The sequence below is a fragment of the Brachyhypopomus gauderio genome, unplaced genomic scaffold (assembly GCF_052324685.1).
Source record: "Brachyhypopomus gauderio isolate BG-103 unplaced genomic scaffold, BGAUD_0.2 sc96, whole genome shotgun sequence".
Classification (NCBI taxonomy): domain Eukaryota; kingdom Metazoa; phylum Chordata; class Actinopteri; order Gymnotiformes; family Hypopomidae; genus Brachyhypopomus; species Brachyhypopomus gauderio.
In genome coordinates this window covers 953151-977578 of record NW_027506917.1, presented here as the reverse complement: position 1 = coordinate 977578, position 24428 = coordinate 953151, and the positions used below count along the sequence as shown (strand labels likewise).

The window sequence follows — 24428 nt, the reverse complement described above, 5'->3', positions numbered from 1 at the left end:
AGTCTCAGATACCGGGCGGCTACTCGTGAAGTAGCAACAGAAATGTAGTGGTGCCCAGTGAACTGAAAAACACTGAATATTCATATTATTAAACTAATAAACAAACAAACAACAATAACATCAATAATGTTGCTAATGATAATTAGAATAAATTAGAATAATAATGATGTTGATAATATTATTAATGTAAAAATAATAATAAAATTTGTGACGGTAATATGATATATATTTAATATACTACTACTAATATTAATAATAATAAAAATAAGAGCCATTTATAAACCAGCAAACCGTTTTGTTTTCTTGCAGATTTGAATAGTGTAAGAAATATTGCAGATGTGTGTGTGCATTATGAGTGTGCATATGTGTGTGCTTATCTGGTGTGTAAGTGTTTTTAGGTTTTTAAAAGATCTAAAAATAGCAAATAAATTAAATACAACAGTGAAAGACAACATTGAACAACATATTAAAACATACACTGTAATTAATGCTTTTTCCACCATTTTTAATTTTGTCAGTGAAATGCATCTTCACTTATAGTCACTCAGTATTTCATCACAAATGTGAGTAATTTTACTTGCATTTCTTTGTTTACCACTGGAATGCAAGGAGGAACCTGTTTGGCACCCAGAGCCTCCAGGGGCCATCGTGCCTGAGACTGCACCATCGTCCAGTTCAGCAGTCTTTAAAAATCTCCCCCTTTGAACATGTCCATACTGTCCAACGGAATTAACTCAACTGATTCTGTCACACAGTTACACAGTTATACGAGACCGTTTTATGCCTTGCTGTGTATGAGGCATAGTACCAAAGGTAAATAAATATGGAGTTGTACGCCTGACATTGTTAGTTCAAGTTTTACACAATAAAATGACTTTCCCCAAATTTCAAGAGTGTATCATTCAAAAGTCACCATTGTGATTAAATAAAATTATTTTATGCTAATGCTAACCTAGTTTTCAGAATCAACACTGAAATAAACATTCAGAACTTTTTTTTCAGTTCTAATACTGTTTCTCCAATGCCATGTCATTTAAGATTCATATACACGGACAAAGATGTTGAAAAGTGATCGGACAAACGCTATTAAAGCAGACACAATCCGTTCTCACAATTTTATTTGAGTTTTAGATGCGACTGTAACTGTCTCAACCCCTCCCCCTGTTCCACACCTCCCAGTGACTCTCGTGTAAAAATCCCACGGTCAAAATGAGAGAGAGGGAGAGTCGTAGGGACAAAGACAAAGAGAGAGAGAGAGAGAGAGAGAGAGAGAGAGAGAGAGAGAGAGAGAGAGAGAGAGAGAGAGAGAGAGAGAGAGAGAAAGAAAGGAAGAGAAAGAGAGAAATTGAGAGAGTTCAGTCAGATGACAACTCACAGACAAGACCGTTCCTTTAAAAAGTGCATTCACAAACATGACAAATCTCGAATCAGGATATCTTTTTTTTCATGTTACAAAATATGCATACCAGTTTTGTCTGTACTCTATACACAATAAGTATATCTCTGTCTCTTTTCTTTACAAAGGTTAAAAGCAGGTGTGTGTGTGAAGGCAACAGTTCTGTACCCTCTGGCTCTGTCACTGTGCACCATTTCTGCTGTTCCAATGTGTGCTAGATACCCAAATAAAACTTCACAATGTGTCTGCGTTGGTCGGAGGAAGTGACATTTTTCACTTTATTGAAAGAGACAGCCATCATAGAAGTCTAAAGTTTAGAAAAGAATGGTCAATAAAATGTTGGGGCCATTAAATAGATTTTTCTTATACCCGCATTTTGTGAATATTATAAATACTAAAGACACCGGACATTAATAGAAGACAATGCCAAGAGACTAAATGCAAAGACTAAAATAGTTCAAACTTTTTTTCCATCAAGTATCTACTTCATGATCAAAAAAACAAAAAAACAAATATGCGCACACTACGACGATGTATTTCAGGTTCACGTACTCCCACTTCTTGTACCTTAAAACACTGTCACCAGGTAAACATCAGTCAGTCTGTCCACACAAAGACAGCCCCGTGTCTTTTCTCTTCTCATGACTTAGTGACTTACCCATATTAACTGAGTAAAGATATTTTTCTTTTCTTTTTTTTGTGACATAGTCCTTAAAAGCAGTCAAATGAAACTGATAAGAACCGATAAGTACCATGCAAATCTTGCAAGACAACAGATTCTCAAACATGAGAGAGTTTTTCTTCATGGGTGAAACATTGGAAACGGGAGGATGAGAAATTAGCTCTACTCAATATCGAATATCATAGACCCAAAACCAAACAGAAGATCAAACTTCAGCTGTACATAATATAGTACATACGATCAAACTAGATAAAGAGTAACCTTCCACATGTTTGTCCCAAACGTCTGTCCCACATTTTTGTCCCACATGTTTGTCCTTCCATGTTGTCCTCATTAATTGATTCCAATCTCTTTGCTGTCTTCCATGAACCTCGAGAAAGGGCGTCCAGGTCCCATCTCCAGACTCGTCTTCTCTAGGCCGGTCATTGGAGGACTGCCCCCAGTGCGTGCCCTCTCCATGCCCCCTGACATGCCCCCTAGAGAGGGTATTCCACCCCCGCCCAGGCTGACCGGCAGTGGAGGAATCCCACCGTTCTGAATGACGGAAATCTCATTGTTCTTCATGGCCAGGCCATTGGTGATGGCGGCTGCATACTGGTTCCAGAATCCGGGGTCCACATTCATCGCCCGAGCCGCCAGGTCTTTCTGGAACATCTCACTGAACTTCATGGCGTCGCCCCCGAGCAGGGCCATGGGGTTCTCCACCGACAGACGACGTCCCCTTCGCGCTGGTGCGTTGTTCCACATGTGGGTCCCCATGTGGACCTGCAGACAGAGGTCAGATGTTAAAGAAGTCCCCTGTGCTTTGTGCTCAAAGTCCCATGTTCTTTGCAGAATTCATAAAAAAATAACATAAAAATTCAGTGATTCTGTAACAAATGTTTATTGAAATTAAAAAATTTTATTAAATAAAAATAAAAATATAACCATATGAATCACTAGTTAACTTAATAAATTCTTAAATAGAAATACAGTATAAAACATATAATAGTAATAATTATTATTATATTTAGCACATATTATTTATATATTGTTCAATTCCATTCTTATTTTCAAATTTAAAAAGATTTAGACCAATCTGTGTACCTCAATCATTCATGCTAATTTTTATTTTTTTTGTTGTCCTTCAGACATTATCAATTTCACTGCAATGATTAAATAATGTAAATATTGTAATTATAAATAAATACAATATAATACAATAAATATTGTAATTTAGTTCATCTGTGTTATATTCTATTTTATTCAAATATGTATAAAATTCAAAATAAATATATAATATTAAATTAATAATATAAATATAAATACCTTATATGTGTTAATAAATTTAGCTAATGTTAAACAATTTTAAATATCAATGTTAACATGAGAAAGCACAATAGAAAACAGCACAAAGCATGAAATAACAGAGATGCTAGTTTTAATCATTTGTCAGAGATTCAGAATTCAACATGCCACTGCTGCTCTTATTCCAGCGAGGCTGGATGTCCACAAATAAATCTAATTATCATTATTTTACTGATACTTTTACTATTACAAATTTTCCATGGTGAAATTGTATTAGCGACCTTAATTCAGCAAACACTTTGTGCGTATAAAATATATATTTTTATATTATATTATATATTTTTTTACGCATGCTTTATATCTAGCATGCGTAAAAAATGTAGAAACACAGAAAAGACAGTTCCTTAAAAACACACACACACACACACACACACACACACACACACACACACACACACACACACACACACACACACACACACACACACACACACACACACAGGTCTGGCCCTACCTTGAGATTGCCCTTCGTGGTGAAGGCTCTGCCACAGATGGAACAGGCGAAGGGTTTTTCTCCCGTGTGTGTGCGCTCGTGGATCTGCAGGGCGCTGGCGGACGAGAAGTTTTTCCCGCAGGACTGGCAGTTGTGCTGCTTGGGTGTCCGGCGCGGGGGCGGCGGGGCCAGCATGGGCGTGAGGCCGGGGCTGATGTTGGTCTGGGGGGCGGTGGCGGGCATCTGGAGGCCCATGTGCAGGTGGGCGCCCTCGCTCAGCGCTAGCGGCTTGCCGTGTCCGTTCATCTCAAGCTTCACCATGCTCGGCGCCGCGCTCATCAAACTCGGAGCGCTTAAACCTAAACGAGAGGAAACAGGAAACGTAACAGACGAAAAAGGAAAGAGACCTGCTATTACAGCGCTCACTCCGGACTGCCGAAGCTGCCGTTTCGAGCGAGGAGCCTACTTTAAAACCTTATTGTAAACTACAGTAATAATAATGTGCTTTTTTTTAGAATATGCATTTATGGAAATACAACTCATGCATATATAAAAGTGCCTTGTGATAAAAGTGCCTTGCCTACCTCTGTCTCTGCCCAAGAACATCATGCTGAACTGGTTCTCTTCTTTAATATAAGGCCTGTTGGTCTGGGCAGCCGTGAGGTCTAACGCGCCTGCGTGCTCTGCTGGAACGGAGCCGGGTGATGGAGTCTCAGACTTCTCCGACTTCACCGTTGCAGTCGCTGTGTTGGAGTCCTGAGCGTCCTCTGAGTTGCCCCCGCTGTTGTTGACCAGGCCTGGAGACCTGGAGCAGTGGCTCTCCGGCTGGCTGTGCACCGGGGAGAGGGCTTGCATGGAGCCCGAGGACTCCGACAGGGCGGGACTGCCAACACTGTGACTCTCAAGGTCTCCCATGGCAGACGACGAGTCGTTGGCGAACACGTCTCCGCCTTCCCCGCCGATGCCGGTCCCGTTCTCGGAGGGCTTCAGGCCGAAGGCGCGGCTCATGTTTGCCGTGGAGTCGATCATCTTCATTTGGTTCTCTAGAGCAGCGATGCTGGAGATAACAGAGCTCGGGGGAGAGCAACCGGGAGACAAGTCTCCGTATGAAAGCGTCGGCTTAGACAGGTCCACCTCTCCGTCTTTAACGTCCACGTCATCCTCCATGGCCTGCTCCATCTCGTCGATGAGCTCGTCGTCATAGCTGCTCATGTTATCGATGCTCTTCTCGTCGAAGGAGAAATCTGCGTCCATGTCCTGGAAACCCTCGGGCAGAGGCGTGTTGGGAATCTGCCCGCCCATGTGCATGCGTATATGTTGCTGCAGAACCACGGCATTCGTGAACTTCTTCTGACATATCGGACAGGAGTGCTGCACCCGCAAGGGAGGCTTGGACCTATGAACCCCAAAGTGCGTTTTCAGGTTGCCCTTGGTGGTGAAAGCTCGGCCGCATATTTTACATTTGAAGGGCCTCTCGCCAGTGTGGATGCGGTAGTGCATCTTGAGAGCACTCTGGCAGCTGAGCACACGATGGCAGATGACACACTGGTTTGGGTCCGTCATCTTCTTGTCGATGTTCTCCACCAGCTGCTGCAGCTTTGAGGTCTCCGACGTTTGCATAGAGTCCAGGAGGCCGCCGAAGGGAAACTTGGCCTTGAACTGATCCGAGAGCATCGGGAGGGAGGGAGGACAGGCGGCGGACGGAGGGGTGTTGGAGTCTGTTATCTGAGTAGTGGCGGTGGTTGTGGTGGTGACTGTGGCCGACAGCGCGACCTGGGTCATAGTGGCGGTGGACACGACGGTCTCCCCAGGCCTGGTGGTGCAGTTGGGTGGCAAATGGATCCCCTCTGGCTTCAGAACCGGAGGGGCGTCGCTCCCCGCGTTGGGCTGCGGAGATGCCGAAGTGAGGGTTGTGCTGGCTTCCGTGCTGAGAACGTTCGGCGACAGGGAAGCGCATTCACTTGAGGGCGGTGACGGTCTCTGTGGTGACCTGCTGATGGGGGTGAGGCTTGGCGAATCTCCGTAGCCCCCTATCATGCTGGGCAGGGTTGGGGGAAGCTGAAGTCCAACCGTGGTGGGAACAGTGGGCAAAACAGGCTTGCTATCCAGCCATGTGGTCACAGGCTTCTCAGGAGGCAACGACATGCCGTAAGGAATACCTGAGCTGGTGGGTACATTATCCAAGTACTCAGGCACCGGATAGGGATTCATTGGAATGTGCGGATACTTCTCTTTGTGCCTCTGGAAATGGACCTTCAGGTTCCCTTTTGTGGAGAAACGATTGCCACAAATGTTGCACTTGAAGGGCCTTTCACCAGTGTGGGAGCGGAGGTGGATCTGCAGAGCGCTGTCGCTTCCAAAGACCTTGGCGCAGAACCTGCATTTGTGTTTGAAGAAGGGGTCATCTGAGCTGGGCTTGGTGTCAAACACCGATACGTTGGGCGGCTTTCCCTTGCGATGCTTCATCAGGGCGGACAGGGGATCGAGCGCGTTGGCCGTGGCAGCGATACTGGCCAGTGGGTTGGGGAAGATGACGCTGCTCGAGGAACTGTGAGGAATCAGGGGGAGGTTGGAAGGGGAGCTCAGGAGGCTTCCGTGGGTTAGTGTGGGTGGACTCGAGGTGTTTCTTGGGAGGGGAACACTGCCACTGATACCGATTCCAGCTCCAGCAGCGCTGTTGGTGCCGTTGGTGGTGCTGCTTGTGACCGAACTGGGTGGTAGCAGGGAAGGGCCCGTGCTACAGCTGGATGGTGGATATGAAGAACCGGTTGAAGAGCTGCTGTTCATTACAGAACTGGACAGCTGGCCACTCGTCTGTGAGACATGGGAGTGGCTCCCTTCCAAAGCGGAGGACAAGGAGGTGGCGCCCTGGCCATTCAAAGTGGGCGGCACCCTGATAGGCAGCTGGTGCACAGGTGGTGTAATGAACCCATGCAGCTGGAGCTGGCTGGGCATTGTGGGAAGTCCGGCGGATGGAGCTGCCGGAGATCCGGCGCTCGTGCTGTGGTGTGAGTGATGGTTGACGGATGACTGTGCTGGAGTTTGCCTGTTCATTAGCGCCACCTGGCTGCGAATCTGTTCTATCAGCTGGAGCTGGTGGATTTGCTGTTGCTGCAAAGCCATTAGCTGATCCAGGATCATGGGGATGGCCATGGTGGACACGCCGCCGCCCACCGCCCCACGGAAGCTTTGGGAGAACTGCGCCACGGCCACGCGGGTTCCGTGCAGAGTCTCCAGCGTGACGTTGGTACTGGGCATGTTGTATCCCGCCGCCGAAGACGAGGCCGCGCCCTCCAGCTGAGGTAGGCTGACATCCGGCTTTGGCGACACGTCCGGATCCTCGGGGTCCAGCGCTTTCTCGGGAGACAGTTCCACCTCCATGGGTTCGTCCTCCTTGTCCAGGGCGGCCGTCCGCTCCAGGGTCACCTCGGCCCCCTCGTCCACCTCGCCCGGGGTGTGCCGGCCCTCTCCCGCTTCCTCGCTGTCCCCCGGCTCGCTCGGGCAGCTGGGCACGGGCGAGGGCTCGGCCGGGTACTCCTGCGTCGGGTCGGCCGTGACTTCATTGTCGTTGACGATGAGCACCAGGGTGTTCTTCGTGCAGCTCTTCAGATGCTCGCAGAAGTCGGACCACTTGAAGAACTCGGCACAGCACTTCTCGCACACGTGCGTCTCCTCGCTCCCACTGCGACTCTCGTTACCGCTGTCGGCATCGTCCAACACCTCACCTGAGACTGAGAGGGAGAGGGAGAGAGTGAGGAGAGCACAGAATAAATGAATAAGTAATCTACAGACATGCAACACATTTCTCAGCACAACGCCTTGGCAAAGATTTAACCTTTCATGCTTTTTTTTGCCCCTCCTTCTTACCATAGCTAAAATCAATATTCCTCTTTTTTCTATTCTGAACAAATCGCCGTAGTTCACCAATTCTCAGGGCCCAGTTTGGTGTGTTTCATTCCTCTCCATGCAGGCAGCTAATAATTTTCTTTGTGCAATCCATCAAATTATGAGGCCCTATCAATTGTGGATACTGCCGCTTAATGAAATTCCATACTAGGTATTGATTTCCAATATTTTCATACAATTCACAGCTGCTGTGCCTGTTGAGTACAAATAAGGTCTTTGATAACCCTATTAGGATTCACCTCTACTATCAAGCTACCTCATTTCCACCTGAATTTCAAACGCCTAAGCCTCTTCGTTTAGCATTGCTAGGGTAACGCGTACCCTCTGCTTTTCACCTTCACCACAGTCTAACAGCTCATCAGCCTACCAGCAGCTTTCTTGATGTTGCCCGACTTCACAATTTAGGCCCTATAATTGCAGAAGGAGGTTCTGTATATTTTTATCCCATGAGAAAAATCATGAGTAAAATGTGAAGAATAAACAATGTTCATTACGCAACACACAGTGCCGCTCTATGAGAAATCTATAGTAACTCGGTGTTATAGTTGTTACCGTCCTTCCTATGTGCGTATATATGTTTCCTTTCCGTCTCTCTCTCTCTCTCTCTCTCTCTCTCTCTCTCTCTCTGTCTGTCTGCTCCATCCTCTCTGCACCAGTAAATTACACACTTCTGCCATTGCTGAAATGGTGATTATTAGTTTCATATGTTGCTGGAAGCCACTTCCTCTGCTGCATATAGCTGTCATGTGACCGCACGGGGCACGCAAACGCAGCCCCTGTCCGGACCGTGAAGACCAGGCTGATCGGCACTTTTCAAATGAAAGAGTGTGTGTGTGAGTGTGCGTGTCTGTGTGTGTGTGTGCGTGCGCGCGTGTGTGTGTATGCGTGTGTGTGTGTGTGTGTGTGTGTGTTAATTATCTCCATGGAGTAAGCATGCTACTTTGTTACATAGAACTGCTTCACTTCAGAGACCCTGCCAGCTATGCCAGAAGACGTGATTACACAAGCAGGAGGAAGAAGAGATTTTTTTTTTTCTTGCTACCTATGCAGTTTGCAGACGAGGACGACTTTAGATTGATGGGTTGTAACGAGAGATGATTAGTCTAACGAGAAAGCACATGCTCCTCATGTAACATTATGAGTTAATTATTTGTGACAAGACATTCAAATTTTATAGCATTGTTGCGATCAGCTTCCGATTACTGACTTCCACATTGTACCCATGAGAGTAAGTAAAAAAAAGCTTCGGATCTGTTTGAATTTAGTCGTAAGTCTAAATGAATAATTCTGTTGTTCAAAAACAAGCGCATGTCTGCATCTAAAGCCTTTGTCTTGTCCATCAGCTCATCTCTTCATCTGATATGTTTAAAATATCCTTCTAAATAAATAATAAAAAGGCAGCATAATTAGGTCCAACACTGAACCTTATATACACCTTCTCAAACACACACACACTCGCGCACACACACTCAAGGACTTGCACACACACACACACATACGCACACACAGACACAAATGGCATTTAAAAAATCTGTAAGTGTACAAGAAACGGAGGTCAGTCAAATCTGAGAGCACACCGCATCCCTTGACCATTGGGAAAGCACTGGTAACAGTGGTATGGCACTGGTAACTGTGGGAAGGCACTGGTAACTGTGGGAAGGCACTGGTCAAGCTAGTGAAGTCCATTGTTGTGTTCTGTATTAGCAATCAGAATTAAAAACAGCAAGAGTAGTTCTTACATCTCAGAACCTGTACTAACAACAATGACTCATTTCATTACAATCCATGTTCAGGTATAGTTCATTAAACGTGTAACACCAGACATTGATAACTACAGCAAAGCAAACACCTTTCTTTTGTTTCCTTTTGTTGTATTAACTGTAGTTTAACGGCACAAGGACTCAAACGCTCAAATATGAACAGTACAGATGCTGGAAAAAGGGACCAGCAAATACACGACGCTAGAAATAAATGTACTGACCAAGAAAATCTTGCTGTCCCACTGACATTGGTCCTCATTTCCATAACAGAAGGGTGAAAGGTCAGGCCATTTGGAGTCATTGTTTGGACCGAATAATCATTAACAGAAAATTAGCGTTATTGCTTTTGTCTTTCCAGGAAGCAGAGATGCTTCCTTGACAAAATGCACATCTTTCAGACAGAATACCGCACAATAGTCTTCGCTCAAACTCACAGCAGAATAATTCTAAATAGTTACTACTGTGAACATTAATAGAAATATTATACAGAAATAAGATAAAGGTAAGATAAGGAATTATGAAGGTATTATATAATGACATTATAAAAATGCACTTAAGTCTAACAAAGGTTCATCTATAATTTCATTTTTGGCTTTGAGATCATCCATTTTAACCAGTTTTACCTGAACACTGAAAGATTTGTGTTTATATTGCGATGTGTGTGTGTTGTGTGTGTGTGTGTGTGTGTGTGTGAAGGAGAGAGAGAGAGGGATGCGTGTGTAAGAGTGAGACATAAGAGTATGTGTGAGAGAAGGTGGTATTGATTCTTCTACCACGCGAGAGAAACGGAGGCATTTTGAAAAATCCGATGCGTTTTCATCCTCTTAAGAGTCCTCCCTTTACTCAGATGCAAATATGAAGCCCCGTGGAATCAATAGGAGGATTGTACACTTTGAATCATTGTATCCACTATCTTGCTTTGCAATCTTTGGCATGCTAACTGAAACCACTAATCTTGTATATTATATCAGATAGAGTTTGCAAGCTCTCAGCTAATTCAAAGAACTAAAGAGCATGATGTATTGGGAAGAGCATACAGAAATGACAAACCCCTCATTGCTTAACATGTCCAATAATCGTTTAAAGTGTGACACCCAAGCATGTATCATAGCAACGACTCTCTCTCTCTCTCTCTCTCTCTCTCTCTCTCTCACACACACACACACACACACACACACACAAAGGTCAAATAACCTACTCAAAGAAGAAAAGCTGTCAGTACCCTCTCACGCAAGCCATTTTTGTGCAAGATCCCATTAAAGCCAAATAACTCAGTATAACAATGAGACGTCAGCAGATGACATTAAGACTTCCTGACTCTTTGGCTGAAAGCAGCATGGAGGGTTTTAATCCGTATCCTCTCTGGGAATCTATAACTCTGTCGTCTTCTACCACCAACACCCCCCCCCACCACCACCACCGCCCCCTTAACTACATTAAAAGCATTCTTGTAAGTGTTTAGGCAAGCTTGGGATCTTTTAGAGAGAGATGAATCTCTATAGGTCCAGGCAGGAGGGGATACACACGCCTGCTGATTTTAACAATGTTAAGAAATTCCTGTGTGAATGACACTTTTTTCCACTGCCCCCCCCCCCCTTCTCTCCCCCCTCCCTCCTTTTTTACTGTCTGAAGGGTCTTTTCTCATCACTGTTTTCACTGACAAATCTTTGTTCCCCTCTTATAGCATTTTTTTTTTACTTCGTTTTTGGTTTCACAGGCCAGCCACCCCGCAGAGAGCACCAGCCCAGTCACCGCCTCTGACAGGAAAGACCGAAGATGAGCTTAGAAGCAGAAGAGGGTAAGAGACAGAGAAAGAGAGAGAGAAAGAGAGAGAAAGGGTGGTTGTTAGTGACAGATAGAGAGACGGAGTAAGAGATGGCTTGCCCAACCTCTGCCCTCGTGGTACAGTAAGCACTCTATGCCCTCCTGAACAGAGAGGGCTTTATCGCCGGGGCGCAGATGTGGCGTGGCAGGAACATTAGCGGTTTGTTAGCGCAGCGACAGCGATACGCCGCTCGGCAACGACACTCTGGCTGGCAGGGACTCTCGACCGCGCCGTGTCCCCCCCCCAGCTAGCGGCCGCCGTGACCCGGGGGTTGGCGCTCACGCAGCTCCAGTGAGAGGGCTTCACACATCGTGTCGTCACCTTGGCCCAGGGCACCGTCGGCTAACGGCTCGAACAAAAGCTAACGCAGGCCGCAATGAGGTTGGGAGTTACCCGGGGTCCCTCTCATTCTCCAGAGCTACGTCCCACAGCTAAGAAGCACACGGGCGGTGTGGTGTAGTGGGTAATGATGCTGCCACCCCCTGTAGGGGACTGGGTTTCAAACCCAATCTGGGCAAATGCTCTCTGTTATACCAATAAGAATGCTTGAGCAAGACTCTTAACACTACACTTTCCTACCTGTTATATGCCTGTGGTGTTAAGCTTTGAAAAGAGCTTTCAAATGAAGTAGTGTACATAAGCAAACACTGTGTTAGGAATATTTAGCTCAGGTATTAACTAAGCATAATACAGGAAGGGGGAGGCAGACAGTGGCTTGTGTTCATGTCTACAGACAAACCCACCCTGTGTGTGTGTGTGTGTGTGTGTGTGTGTGTGTGTGTGTGTGTGTGTGTGTGTGTGGGTGTGTGTGTGTGTGTGTGTGTGTGTGTGTGTGTGTGGGTGTGTGTGTGTGTGTGTGTGTGTGTGTGTGTGTGTGTGTGTGTGTGCGTGGATCTGTGTGTGTTCTAAGCAGACCCCTTGGCCCTCGGGGGCTCAGAGGCTGGGGCCAGGGGACGCAGGCGGAGATGAAAGCCCACCACCGTTAACACTTTCGAGGGCGCCTTGTAAGGCCGCCTGCCAAGGTCAGTGGCACACGTGTACTAATTGTATTATGAACCTGACATCCGACGTCTGCTTTAGGCAGGGCCGCCCAGGCAAAGGTTAAGTCAGCGCACGGCATCAAAGACGCACTGTCGGGGGGCAAATGGGGAGGTGGCCGTGGGGCAGGGGTGATTTGAGGAGGGGGGGTTAGTGCTTCATGGGCACTGCATGTGCTCACACCTTCTCAGTCACACTGCACAATAGAGTCCTATTAGCCAACATTTGACAACAATGTGAACTCCAGACAAAAGACAGGCACACATAAAAAAAGTGTGTGTGTGTGTGTGTGTGTGTGTGTGTGTGTGTGTGGTGTGTGGGGGACTGGGATCAAACCTGGCTTCTGAGAAATGAGGTTTGAAGAAAGGGATGATGGGAGAATCTTACAGAAAGCACACAGCAAACCAGCAAACGTTTACCGAAATATGAACGCGCTCCCTCGGGAAAGACAAACAGAACAAGCTCGAAAGTGCAGCAGCTGGTTGGAGTGAGTTCTGGCACGGGGCGGCGTGCACCTATCAGAGCTCTGAGGTCCAATAACGCAGCGCTGCTCGGGACCTGGAGACACGCTGTGTTCCTGCATTACTGATCTAGTACAAACGGATCGCTGGTGCTGGGGGCCAGCTTGGTCAGAAGGGTGGCCCACACGGCGATCTGCTGTACGCCGCAGGACTACGGGTCGTGAAAACCTGTCCACGTTCAGGGTGTGACCGCGGGAGAAATGGTCAAACCTGTGGTCTGCACAACACTCGCAGACCATTTCGAGTGTCGATACCTGACCTATGTATTCACACATGCATTATAAAAAAAACTATTTCAATGCCATTCTTATCATGGTGTGTGTGTGTGTGTGTGTGTGTGTGTGTGTGTGTGTGTGTGTGTGTGTGTGTGTGTGTGTGTGTGTGTGTGTGTGTGTGTGTGAGAACTGCTGTAGGGATTTCAGATTGTAGGTATCAATGTATACTTCCAAGTGCTATGTCCAGTGAGACAAAGAATCTTTGAATTGTGGAGGATCAGGAAACACTAATAACCTACAGCACTGCGCAAGCCAAAGGCGCCTCTCCGAGATGGCCAGCCCATCCCCTCACTATCAATACGGTTCCTCCGTGTTTCCTTAGCTTGGTCAGCATCACGAGTCGCAAACAACATTAGTGAATACCGCTTAGGACGCTAATGGTTTAAACCGATAACGAATAAGGAAACGTTTTAGGTTGTCTTAGTAAAACATTTTAAATCAACGCGATTATCTGGTTTAGTCTGTCGAGGATTCACCTTTCTATATATACTTTATTTATGTAAATACTTTATTGAGTTGGTTATTGAACTACACTGACAAAGTGCTGCGAAGCAATATTAATTTTAAAAGCTGAAAACGTAGGCCTTAAGTAATACTGTTAGAGTTTTAAAAAGTATTGTAGGATAAAACATGGTGATAATGTTGAATTCTGATTTTTAAAATGCACACGTCGATTTTATAATCCACACAAATTCTACAGCGTAACCTTACAGTTCTGACGCGATTCAGGAAATATATATCTAACTACTGCCATAAAACAAATATTTAAAATCATATAATGCGATGTACCAAAATGAAACGAATAGAGCAAGAACTATTACCGCTAGATGTGTTACATCCAAGATAATATAAACACTATGCTTAGTGTATGTAGATATATAGGGTCATAATATTTTTGCGATAGTCCTGAAAGAGCACAATCACCTTTTCATAAAGCAGTATTTGAAACTCAGAACTCACAACTAGTGTCAGGACGTAGACACATTAACTGCTTCAAAATGTAAATCGATTCTATACCTCTGCACAAATATTTATATTATAACATTTGTAAATTAATCGCACTTCACAGAGGTATTTAAAAAAAAATACTACCCTCATATGGCGTGTAGAAAGTCAAATAAACCATGAAAATATTTTAGAATTGTGAAATTATATCTAACAATGACACAAATGATAATGCGAATTTTAATAACATCTCTCTAAATATGTTTGCTAATTACACCAACGACTGTATTTTCTCTAGTAGTTAATTTGTCATTTTACAGAGCCTGCGACATAGCTGTCCTTAGTTATTTTAAAAGATAACCCACACACTACAAATGAACCTTTTTTTTCTGTTCTGCGAGGACGATGGAAAACAACTGAAGTGTGAAAATGCCATGTCGTCGAGTAAACAAAAAACATTTCCATAACAATAAGCATCGCTTTGCACTTAATTTACCCGGGAATATGCAATCGTATCCTTTACAAACAGCACAATAGACGTCTGTGAAGAAACAACGACTACCTCAGTTTGCAAGAACTTGTCTCCTGTTTCATTCTTTCTTTTATTAGATGGTAGTTAGATGCTGAATTCTAGAAAGTAACCAACCGACGAGATGTAGTAAAATAATTTGAAAAATACTAATGACGATATAAATATGAGTATATGAGAGTATATGAGAATATTGCCATGCTGTGCCGTCCTGTAGTACGCTAAACAAAAGTTTCAACACAGCGTAAAATGTATAATTGAGTATTATTAGTAGATATAGCAAATACGTTGGTATTTCTGGTATATGAAATAAGTTATTTTATCAAATGTGTATTTCCAGTGACTACCCAACTATGTTGTCTTAGAAGCATCCCCAATTGTAAATACAGACTACTCTATTGATGGTGTTTATGTAATTCCAAGAGTGTATTTTAATAGTTAAGAAATCATAAGCGACGAAGTAGTCCTCTTGTATTTCCACACGAGACCACCTGTACTTTTGCCGGAGTGTATTTCCCCCCAAGCCCTTAAAACTATTCTTTACACAGCCTTCGAGCGACGAGCCATGCACACAATTTGATACAGGCAAAGAGAACAAATTTCAAAGTTTATGACTGTCCATTAGCAATGTTGATAAATATTTGATGGATATTTCCGAGAGGCATTGTTTATGTTAACTGAGCTTGGTCTCTGTGAACCAAGATGAAACGTCTGATATCCCAAACTTTTTAACTACAGGCTGCGCTTAAACTGTTAATATATAACCTAAACTACCTGTCCCCTATTAAATAATCGCTTCAAATAGGAATGTTAAATAAACTGGATGTGTTGTTGAATACTGCATTTTAATACATGAGCCCGTTAATAAGTAAACTTGCATTCAGTGCACGCGCTGAGACGAATAAATGCGTAAAACTATTTACGACTCTTGCCACAGTTAAAGAAAAGGGCGATATTACTGTTCCTATTTGAGACAACTTCGCACAATGCGTGAAGGCTGCACTGGACTTGAGTACAAACCTGGAAGATGCAAACCAGCGGGGTTCATTCAGTAACTTGACAAACCCCGAGAAATCTTACTTTTTTTCTGCATAAGATAAAAAAAACTTACCATTTTCTGAAACTACCCCCAGTATCGGAGGGTCGTCGTCCGACTTGAGATGCTGTGGCTTCGCTTGCTTCCGACGGGACATGCTGCAGTCTCGGTGACGCTCGCTGCTGCTTTTTGCAGATACATCAGCAGCGCGCGACTGGAAAAAAAAAATGTTCACAAATAGTCGAGTTGCAAAATTACGGAAATTAGCTGGTGTTGCTGTTGTGTGGATTGCGCATGTCGGTGTATAATTATGATAGTGAATAATGCATCGCGATTAATGGTGCTGTGTGAGGGGGATTGGCTGAGGTCCAGCGGACACGCTGAATATGGTAATGAGGGAAGGACTTTTGCAATTAGCTGCTCCAACCTCAAACTATCTGTCTCTCTGTCCGCTGTCTTCCCCCTCCTCCTCCAGAGCACCAAATCCCTTATTACGCCCAGCAGTTGGGGGGGTCTTCAATCGAGGAAGGTCAGCTTCTTTTCTTTATCCGCGGGGCTTTGCCTCTCTAGGGCTGCAGATTCATTGCGTTCTCGTGTTCTTTTGTTGCACACCGTGCGTCAGCCGTTTGCACCGCATATTCCAGCCCAAGAAGTCGTCGTGCCGTTGTTTTTACGTTTGGGTCCTTGTTGTGGATAACTTTTACCCCATGAGTGCTGGTTCCGAGCGTCCCACTCTTCCCGTCCCGTCCTCCGCTTTGATGTCGGGGTTACCGAGGCGCGAGCGCCTGTAGGTTTTGTATCATCCTCTCATAAAAAAGTTGCACGTATTGCTGGTGTACATCCCCAGTTCATAAAAGTTGAGAGTAAAACTGGACTCAGTTGTGACTTTTTTTCAGTTACAACATATAATATTTATAACTTCTTGTGTTTTGTCCGACGTAAACATAAGAATAAGCTTAACGCCACAATTAGTCTGTGAAAGTTTGTAAAAGTAGCCTGTTTTGGAGATGATGCGTCTTCTGTCCGCAAACAGCAGTTTAATAAGTTGTTGGTTTTCGCGACGAGGCAAAAAAGAGGAGATGAAAGTTAAACCAGAAGCAGTTCGGTCCAGTCTCGCCTCCCAAAGCGACGCATCCAGCACCGGCCGCTTTAACCGGTCTCCACTCCCCGTTGGCCGGTACGTAGAAAACACCGATATCAGAACCGTTAGCTGTTGTCCTGTTTTGCAGATGCAGGCGACGTGGCAGCAGTAAAAACTTGCACGACGGTCTTTGATGCGTCCTCGGGCGATGCGATGCGCGCGTGCGAGAGGAGAGGTTTGTTGCGGCTGCCGCTCGCGCCCACGGTTCCGTGTGCAGGCTGCGTGTCGTGTGAGACGGAGTTAAACCTAGAGCTGAAGTTCAGCCCATTGCGTTCAGCCACCGCTAGGATGTACTACACCGTCTCCGTCCCCCGCACCTCACTTTCTGCTTCAGGATGGACCGAGCACGCTCGTCGTTAAATAAATAACCACCTAAGCCAAAAAATTGCTTGATTCATACGACTTGCAAAGAATTAAAGGGCAGAAATGGGGTTGTTTTGAATATGGAAATTATACCTGAATTTCTGAATTTATTTAAAACAGAAACAACCGAATATCTCTTTATTGTGATTAAACTAACTATATGACGCTGAAAATACTGAATATAAAAAAAAATAGATAAATATGACACCATAAAGAATAATTTTTGTCGAATGCAACCCTTAAGAAGAGTTTTTAAAAGGCACAAGTGTCGTAAATTGGAGTTTCGTGTAGGCTATAGCCTACCTCGATACCGAATGGCAAGATAACTTACATATTTATTTTTGAAAGGTATCAGTCACCGGTCTGATACTTTATCAAGGGAACAGACTTGGTACATGTGGCGAAGGGGATGTTTCCCTTTATATGAAAAGTTCCTTTGCGTTCAAATATTTATTACCCCCTGGAGTGCCACTGACATTATTATGGCATTTCTGTGGGAGATGATTTCTGACCGTTTCGATTGTAATTTGTCTAAACAATACCAGAATTTAAATTGCTTCTAATTTTAAAACTGCAATCAATCCCACACGCCAGGCCGAACGCAGTCTGTTCGGACTATTAATATCTCGAAACAGCAATTAGTAAGTCGGCCTTTTATTCGGTCTCTTTTCCAACCACGGACGCACCTTTTACTAAACGCAGGGAGCAATTACAGCCTAACGTACCACACACGGTCCCTCAGTTTGCAAAAGTCCAAACATGTGACTTTTGTCTTTTGAAGTAAATGCATCTAAACGTTTAACTGCATGAATCAAGTGAATGTATTTGAACAGAAATAGGTGCGATTAAGAATATCTCCGCCATTTCACGAGCTGACTTAATTTGTTTATTTTATTTTAAAAAATTTTGTCTTTATAGGAATTTAATCTCTTTTAAATTAGGACCGTATTAATACACGCCTGCATTACATCGCAGTGCCCTCACGCTGCACAGAAACTCCGAGGTGTGACTGTATCAGTCCTGGCGCAGTTTGAAACGTGCGCTTTTCCCTAGTGGTCGCAAGGTGCACGACGTGACACTTACCTTGACAGCAAGGTCATTCTATGCGTAAACTTTTGTCCCATCCACCCTTCCCTCCATCTAGAAGTTATGTCCAAAAGGCTGTTATTATCTGGTATTAATAGATGCGGCCCCAGGAAGACAAAATCAGCTATTGATAATTGCGAGGAGTAGCCCTGCTACAGTATCGATCGGCTTGTCCTCAACCTCCCTGGTATAGAGAGATAAGAAGGCACTCTCTTTAGTGCAATATAATTTCTTTTGACCTATCTGCTTGCTACAGGCTTATGATGAATAGCTGGAGTAGCTAAAGTCCTTTATCACGAAACTTACCCCTTGATATAATATTGATTCTTTATAACTAGCTCGGCACACAAAAATCAAACTGTCCACTTGGCCATCATCATCATCAATATCATCACAATGGGCCCGGAATGAGGATCTGTCTCTGTGGAGGGCTTTTACAATCTCTCCTCTAATCTGTATTTCTCTGATGATGAAAGGGAAAGGATGGAAAAGACGTGTAAAGGGGAAAGTATCCCCTAATCCAATACACACGTTGCGTGGCCAGGAAGAAAGAGGACAGTTAAACAACAAAAGGCGATCTGAGGAGTTTAGCAGCATATAGAAATTTATTTTGCGGGTCGGATTTCGACGAATAGCTACCAGGAACGTCTTGTTTAGTCTTTTTCGTTATTATAAGGTGACGTCAACATGTGTCTGTAGTTAACATTTAAGATTAAGCGTTTTTAAATTTTAATATGCACTTTGGATCGTTTTGCTTGCATTGATCTATATATCTATATATTTGAAAAGTCTGAAAATGAACGCCTTCAGATATTTTGTTCACATACCCTCAGGATGGACGTTTCAGTATATACTGCAGTGTGAATATGCACGTGTCTATTAAATGTCAGGACAGGAAACCCGGTGTGTGGAAGAGAAAAGACTTAAATACTGATGGATATTCGGCTAGATTTCCTTTTCTCTCTCTCTCTCTCTCTCTCTCTCTCTCTCTCTCCCTTGTTCCTAGCAATTAGACTACTGCCTTTGAATGGATATACTCCCTGCATTCCGCAAAGCGGTGCTCACCATCGGGGAGGGCGCTGTGCTCGCGCGTCCCAGCGCGCGCGCGGATGCTCGCCACAAATAAACACAACAAACAGCTTTCCGAGACCACGACTCGTTCTCCGCTTCAGGTTTACGTGGTAGGTGCGGTAGAACTGTGGGGTAAATATTAATGTGAATATTTCTCGTATGTTCGGTGTTTTTAAAGTACCTTATCTCCCTACAGCGGGAGGAGTGCTCCGAGCAGGCCGCGCGCGCGCAGGATGCCAGACGCAGGTAGTGTGTTGCACGCCGGCAGCTTCACGAACAGCATCTCTGCACACACGTAGGCTATGTTTGAATGACACGAACTCGCTGATTTATCGTTTCTTTGCAATCTTTGAAGCTTCTAATTATTTGTTTTGCGCAGTATCTTGATTCACTTGTTCTTTTCCCCTGATCACCATCGAATTTGTAAATAATTAGCATACGGCATCATAAATCTTAGTGCAGATCCTATCTCAGCTTCTAATGTAACTAATTCTTTATTGTACTATAAACTAATTAAAAATAAGAGATAACAACACATATGGCACCTATAAATGAGCATTTCCACAGTATGGAATTAGAGGAGGTGTTAGTCCAACAGAGTTTTACCTCTGGTTATGTTTACTCTAACCATTTAAAGATTCCCCACATAGACACATGCTCAAAGACACATGAACACACACACACACACACACACACACACACACACACACACACACACACACACACACACACAGGATGCTGACGATGTCGCCGCAAGGCCCAGTCCCTGGTGAACGTGAGCGGTGCATTTTTAGACTATGACATAATGGACCACCTCCTGATTGGACCGGGATGTGCGTGACATTCTTTTCCTGCCTTGTCAAGATATGAAGCCTCATTTGCATGACACTGCAATAACAAGATTATCCTGTGCAAAGATGCAGAAATGCTGCGTGTTAGCAGATGGAGCAGTTATGGGGCTGTGAGGTGCTAAACGCCAGATCTGTCCCATGTCCTGTGTGGCGTTAAGGAATTGTCTCCAGCAAATCTACTTAGAAACATGACTTAGGTCAGGAGAGTGGGGCAAGTTCTCAGTGCTGGATGGGGTGAGTGAAGATTTGGAATATTTAGCAAGTGATGTTTTGGAGTGTTGGGCAAGTGGAGTTTTTATGTATTGGGCAAGCAGTGGTTTGATGTGTTGGGTGAATGGTGTTTTGGAGTGTTGGGTAGGGTGTGTGATGTTTTGGAGTGTTGGGCTAATAGTATTTTGGAGTGTTCGGGGAGTGGTGTTTTGGAGTGTTGGGTAGGGTGTGTGATGTTTTGGAGTGTTGGGCTAATAGTATTTTGGAGTGTTCGGGGAGTGGTGTTTTGGAGTGTTGGGTAGGGTGTGTGATGTTTTGGAGTGTTGGGCTAATAGTATTTTGGAGTGTTCGTGGAGTGGTGTTTTGGAGTGTTCGTGGAGTAGTGTTTTTGAGTGTTCGGGGAGTGGTGTTTTGGAGTGTTCAGGGAGTGGTGTTTTGGAGTGTTGGGTAGGGTGTGGGATGTTTTGGAGTGTTGGGCTAATAGTATTTTGGAGTGTTCGTGGAGTGGTGTTTTGGAGTGTTCGGGGAGTGGTGTTTTGGAGTGTTCGGGGAGTGGTGTTTTGGAGTGTTGGGTAGGGTGTGTGATGTTTTGGAGTGTTGGGCTAATAGTATTTTGGAGTGTTCGGGGAGTGGTGTTTTGGAGTGTTGGGCTAGTGGTGTTTGGGAGTGTTGTGGGGGCTAGTGGTGTTTCTGCTACAACTATGTGTGAATTCTCTGTCTCAGTGCTGTGGAATCAGCTAATACACATACACACACACACACACACACACACACACACACACACACACACACACACACACACACACACACACACACACACACACACACACACACACACTGCCACGAGCAGTGTGATGAAAGCTTACTAGGCTGCCGGACTGTAAAGTGGAAAGACGCAGGCTGGTGGGTCACTCATTGGTCCTACTGCTACCACACAAGAGCAGCATTCTCTCTCTCTCTCTCTCTCTCTCTCTCTCTCTCTGTCTCTTTCTCTCTCTCTCTCTCTTTCTTCTTTCTCTCTCTCTCTCTCTCACACTCTCTTTCTTCTTTCTCTCTCTCTGTCTCTTTCTCTCTCTGTCTTTATGTCTCTCTCTCTCTGTATCTCTGTGTGTCTGTCTCTCTCTTTCTGCATCTTTGTCTCTCTCTCTCTCTGTTTCTCTCTCTCTCTCTCTCTGTTTCTCTCTCTCTCTATCTCTCTGTTTCTCTCTCTCTCTCTCTCTCTGTTTCTCTCTCTCTCTCTCTCTCTCTCTCTCAGGGAAATATATAGGCATATGTACCTCTGCAGCCACATTCAGATACGCACTTTCATGAATACACATGGGCACACACACCTGTTGCCAAGGTTGTAATGGAGAACAACATGCATAAATAATAAGACTTGTAGCTAGAGCTGAACAAAGTGGCAGCTGCCTGTGTTTATCTGTGAGGGGTGTTTGGTCTCCCTTGTAATGAACAGAGCTTCATTTTATTGGCTTCTGCCTTCAGCACACACACACAAGTCTAAACATTTCTAAGAAATTGTACCGTATTACAAGGTACCAAACATGCAATTACTTTGCGAGATGGTGGCCTCTTCCCTTATCACTTATTCGCATGACACATTTACATTAGCTTCAAGTGGAAGCCCATGACAATAAGGAGACTGACGGTTGGCTCATGACACGAATAAAATGCGATCTGATTGGACATATCAAACATAATTGAGACGAATGGAACTGACCGATTTAATCTGTTACTTTAATTTTATTAGCAACTTGGGTGTAATTGGACTTGGTGCTGGAAGCCTTGCGCAGACATATAATGGCCATTGGTCTCCGTGCAGGACAAATGTGTCAAACTCCTTTTATAAAGGTCGGGAGCTGTCTGCCCGCGATCACGTCTCCCCTCGCCACGGCTGGCCGACAAAAAGTAGGGGAGTGAGATGGGGGCTGATTGAATGTGGTGTGTGTGTGTGTGTGTGTGTGTGTGTGTGTGTGTGTGTGTGTGTGTGTGTGTGTGTGCGCACACAAGTGCAGTTGCAACCAGATGCGTGAATGGAGTGTGTATGTCTGAAAGAGACAGAATGAGAAGATGGCAAACAAAGTGACAGAGAGAGAGAGAGGGAGAGAGAGAGAGAGAGAGAGAGAGAGAGAGAGAGTGGCCAGAGAAGAAAGATGCAGCAGGTAACTCTCAGTGCTATGGTCACCACTGCTACAGTGCAGCCTGGACCACAGCGAAAGGCCAACACATCTTTAAGTGTGTGTGGTGGAGGGAGAGAGCCGAGCTGACGTGCTAAACCCAGAGACAGAGTCAAATCTCCCCTCCCTTCCTCTCCCAGAGCTGTCCAGTAACACCACACCAGCGGGGACCTTCCCCCTAAACCCACAGACCAGGCGGTCAGCTCCGTCACACGGGATACCTTCGCTTGTCTGGGACGGTCCCACACTCCCCCTACACACGCAGGGGGTCAATCCCTGCGTACACACGCAGGGGGTCAATCCCTGCGTGCCTGGATCATCAAGGGTTGTAGACAGTAACGGGTGCGATCGTGGCCCTGCCACAGCGCTAGACAGGAGGTGCGCAGATGATGTCATGCTGATAAATAATACCTCGCTTTGTCATTCTGTAATGGAACATTCAATGAAGTGGTCACACCTGTAGCTGCCTTCCAAGTGCTCATGAGGTTTTCATTCAAATCCTCTTTGGCCGAATGTGACACAGCCAATGACGTTTGTCATGTTTCCTGGAAGAGCAAAAGATACGATATAATCACTCCAGCTCTCTCTGTTTCTGTCCCCTGTGTCCCTATGTTGTCATCCCTTTCATGGACGTCTCTGTCACACGCGCGCGCACACACACACACACACACACACACACACACACACACACACACACACACACATACACTGATATATTTGGGAGTATTGATTTAAAAATCAAAAAGGGGTGAAATCAGTCCTCAGCTGGGGTGTGTGTGCGCTTGTGTTTGAGCCTGTAAGTGTGAGCGGGAGCTTCATGTCAGACTGGCTACTGGTGACAGACACACTTGGGGAGTTGCATGTATCACTCCCTTTTTCTAGAACATTCTCCACAGCCTCCGGCTCCCAGACCAGACGCGTGGGGCACAGTGGTTGTTCACCCGGTGACGCCGGGGCTCTTCCGTGTCCCTTAGAGAGTACCCGCTGCTCTAACCGATATCCAACACGATGATTCTTAAGACATATTTTTCAAGAATCAGAGGATCGGATATTTTTTCCGGATCGTGTTCGTAACGGCGCTGAGAGGGGTGCGAATGGGAGAAGTGAGATAAACATTAGCTATGAACGTTTATGGATGTTGTGCAGAGCACTTAGCTGTCCGGCCCACAGGCATGGGGCCACACCGGGCCCCTCGGTAGGGGCCCCTGCATTTGTAAATGACATTGGTTATCTCGGTCTGTCTTTGCTCAGCCACTACTCCCCTTGCGTAGACTGGGAGAGGGCCTATACCTGCCTGAGTATAGAGTGTGTGTGTATATGTGTGTGTGTGTATGGTTATTAGATATGAAAGTGTGTGTGTATCGTCTGTCTAATATTTACGTAATTTATGTAATTTCTTTTAATTTCTAATTTTATTTGGATTTGTAAGATTCTGTGTAATGTCTGCTAAGCAGATGAAGTGTATTCTGGGTATATCCTTGAATGAACGCAATCCTATCATAGAATACAGACAAGCTTTACAATGTCTGACTATAAGACAAAACGTTATTATTTTAAACAATTTCTTTCAAAAGAGAGAAGGCTTGTCATTCAGACTTTTCACACCAAACACAAAAGCTCTACACCACAGAAAAGGGAGGGGGGGGTTAAATATGGAAATTTTTGCAAATATGTATTTGAATGCGTCTGAATTCACGTCTGCAGCAAGCAATAACAAAAAAGCGTATGGAAAGCAAATCACAAAACTGAAAAAAACCCAAAATAAATAAAACAAAAGGTGCAGACAAGATGGCCCACGCCGTTCCGCTGTGCTAAAAAGGAGAAGAGAAATAGGGA

At 44.9% G+C, this 24428-nt stretch overlaps 1 protein-coding gene and 1 long non-coding RNA gene across 4 annotated transcripts in view; one reads left to right on the top strand and one right to left on the bottom strand.

Annotated features, from left to right (window-relative positions):
* Positions 1-488: 488 nt before the first annotated feature.
* On the bottom strand, positions 489-16257 carry sall3a (spalt-like transcription factor 3a). Its single transcript, XM_076992685.1, has 5 exons — positions 16121-16257; positions 15769-15907; positions 4443-7589; positions 3880-4217; positions 489-2843 (listed from the first exon to the last, which is right to left on the bottom strand). The coding sequence occupies exons 2-5, from the start codon at positions 15848-15850 to the stop codon at positions 2412-2414; spliced, it is 3999 nt and encodes a 1332-aa protein (XP_076848800.1). The 5' UTR covers positions 15851-15907; positions 16121-16257; the 3' UTR covers positions 489-2411.
* Positions 16072-24428, top strand: part of LOC143496518 (uncharacterized) — a 91763-nt gene continuing 83406 nt past the window's right edge. For 2 of the 3 annotated variants that reach the window (XR_013125626.1, XR_013125628.1), the window contains exons 1-3: positions 16340-16480; positions 19290-19464; positions 19551-19600. This is a non-coding gene — a long non-coding RNA (uncharacterized LOC143496518). Of the gene's footprint in view, positions 16223-16339; positions 16481-19289; positions 19465-19550; positions 19601-24428 lie in introns of those variants that run through there. The other variant, XR_013125627.1, reaches the window with a different exon arrangement.

Coding starts and splice junctions, on each gene's coding strand:
- sall3a (XM_076992685.1), bottom strand. CDS start 15,850: ATGTCCCGTCGGAAGCAAGCGAAGCCACAGCATCTCAAGTCGGACGAC. Junction 7,590..15,768: donor GGGGGTAGTTTCAGAAAATG/GTAAGTTTTTTT, acceptor TCTCCCTCTCAG/TCTCAGGTGAGGTGTTGGAC. Junction 2,844..3,879: donor CCACGAAGGGCAATCTCAAG/GTAGGGCCAGAC, acceptor CTCTGTCTGCAG/GTCCACATGGGGACCCACAT.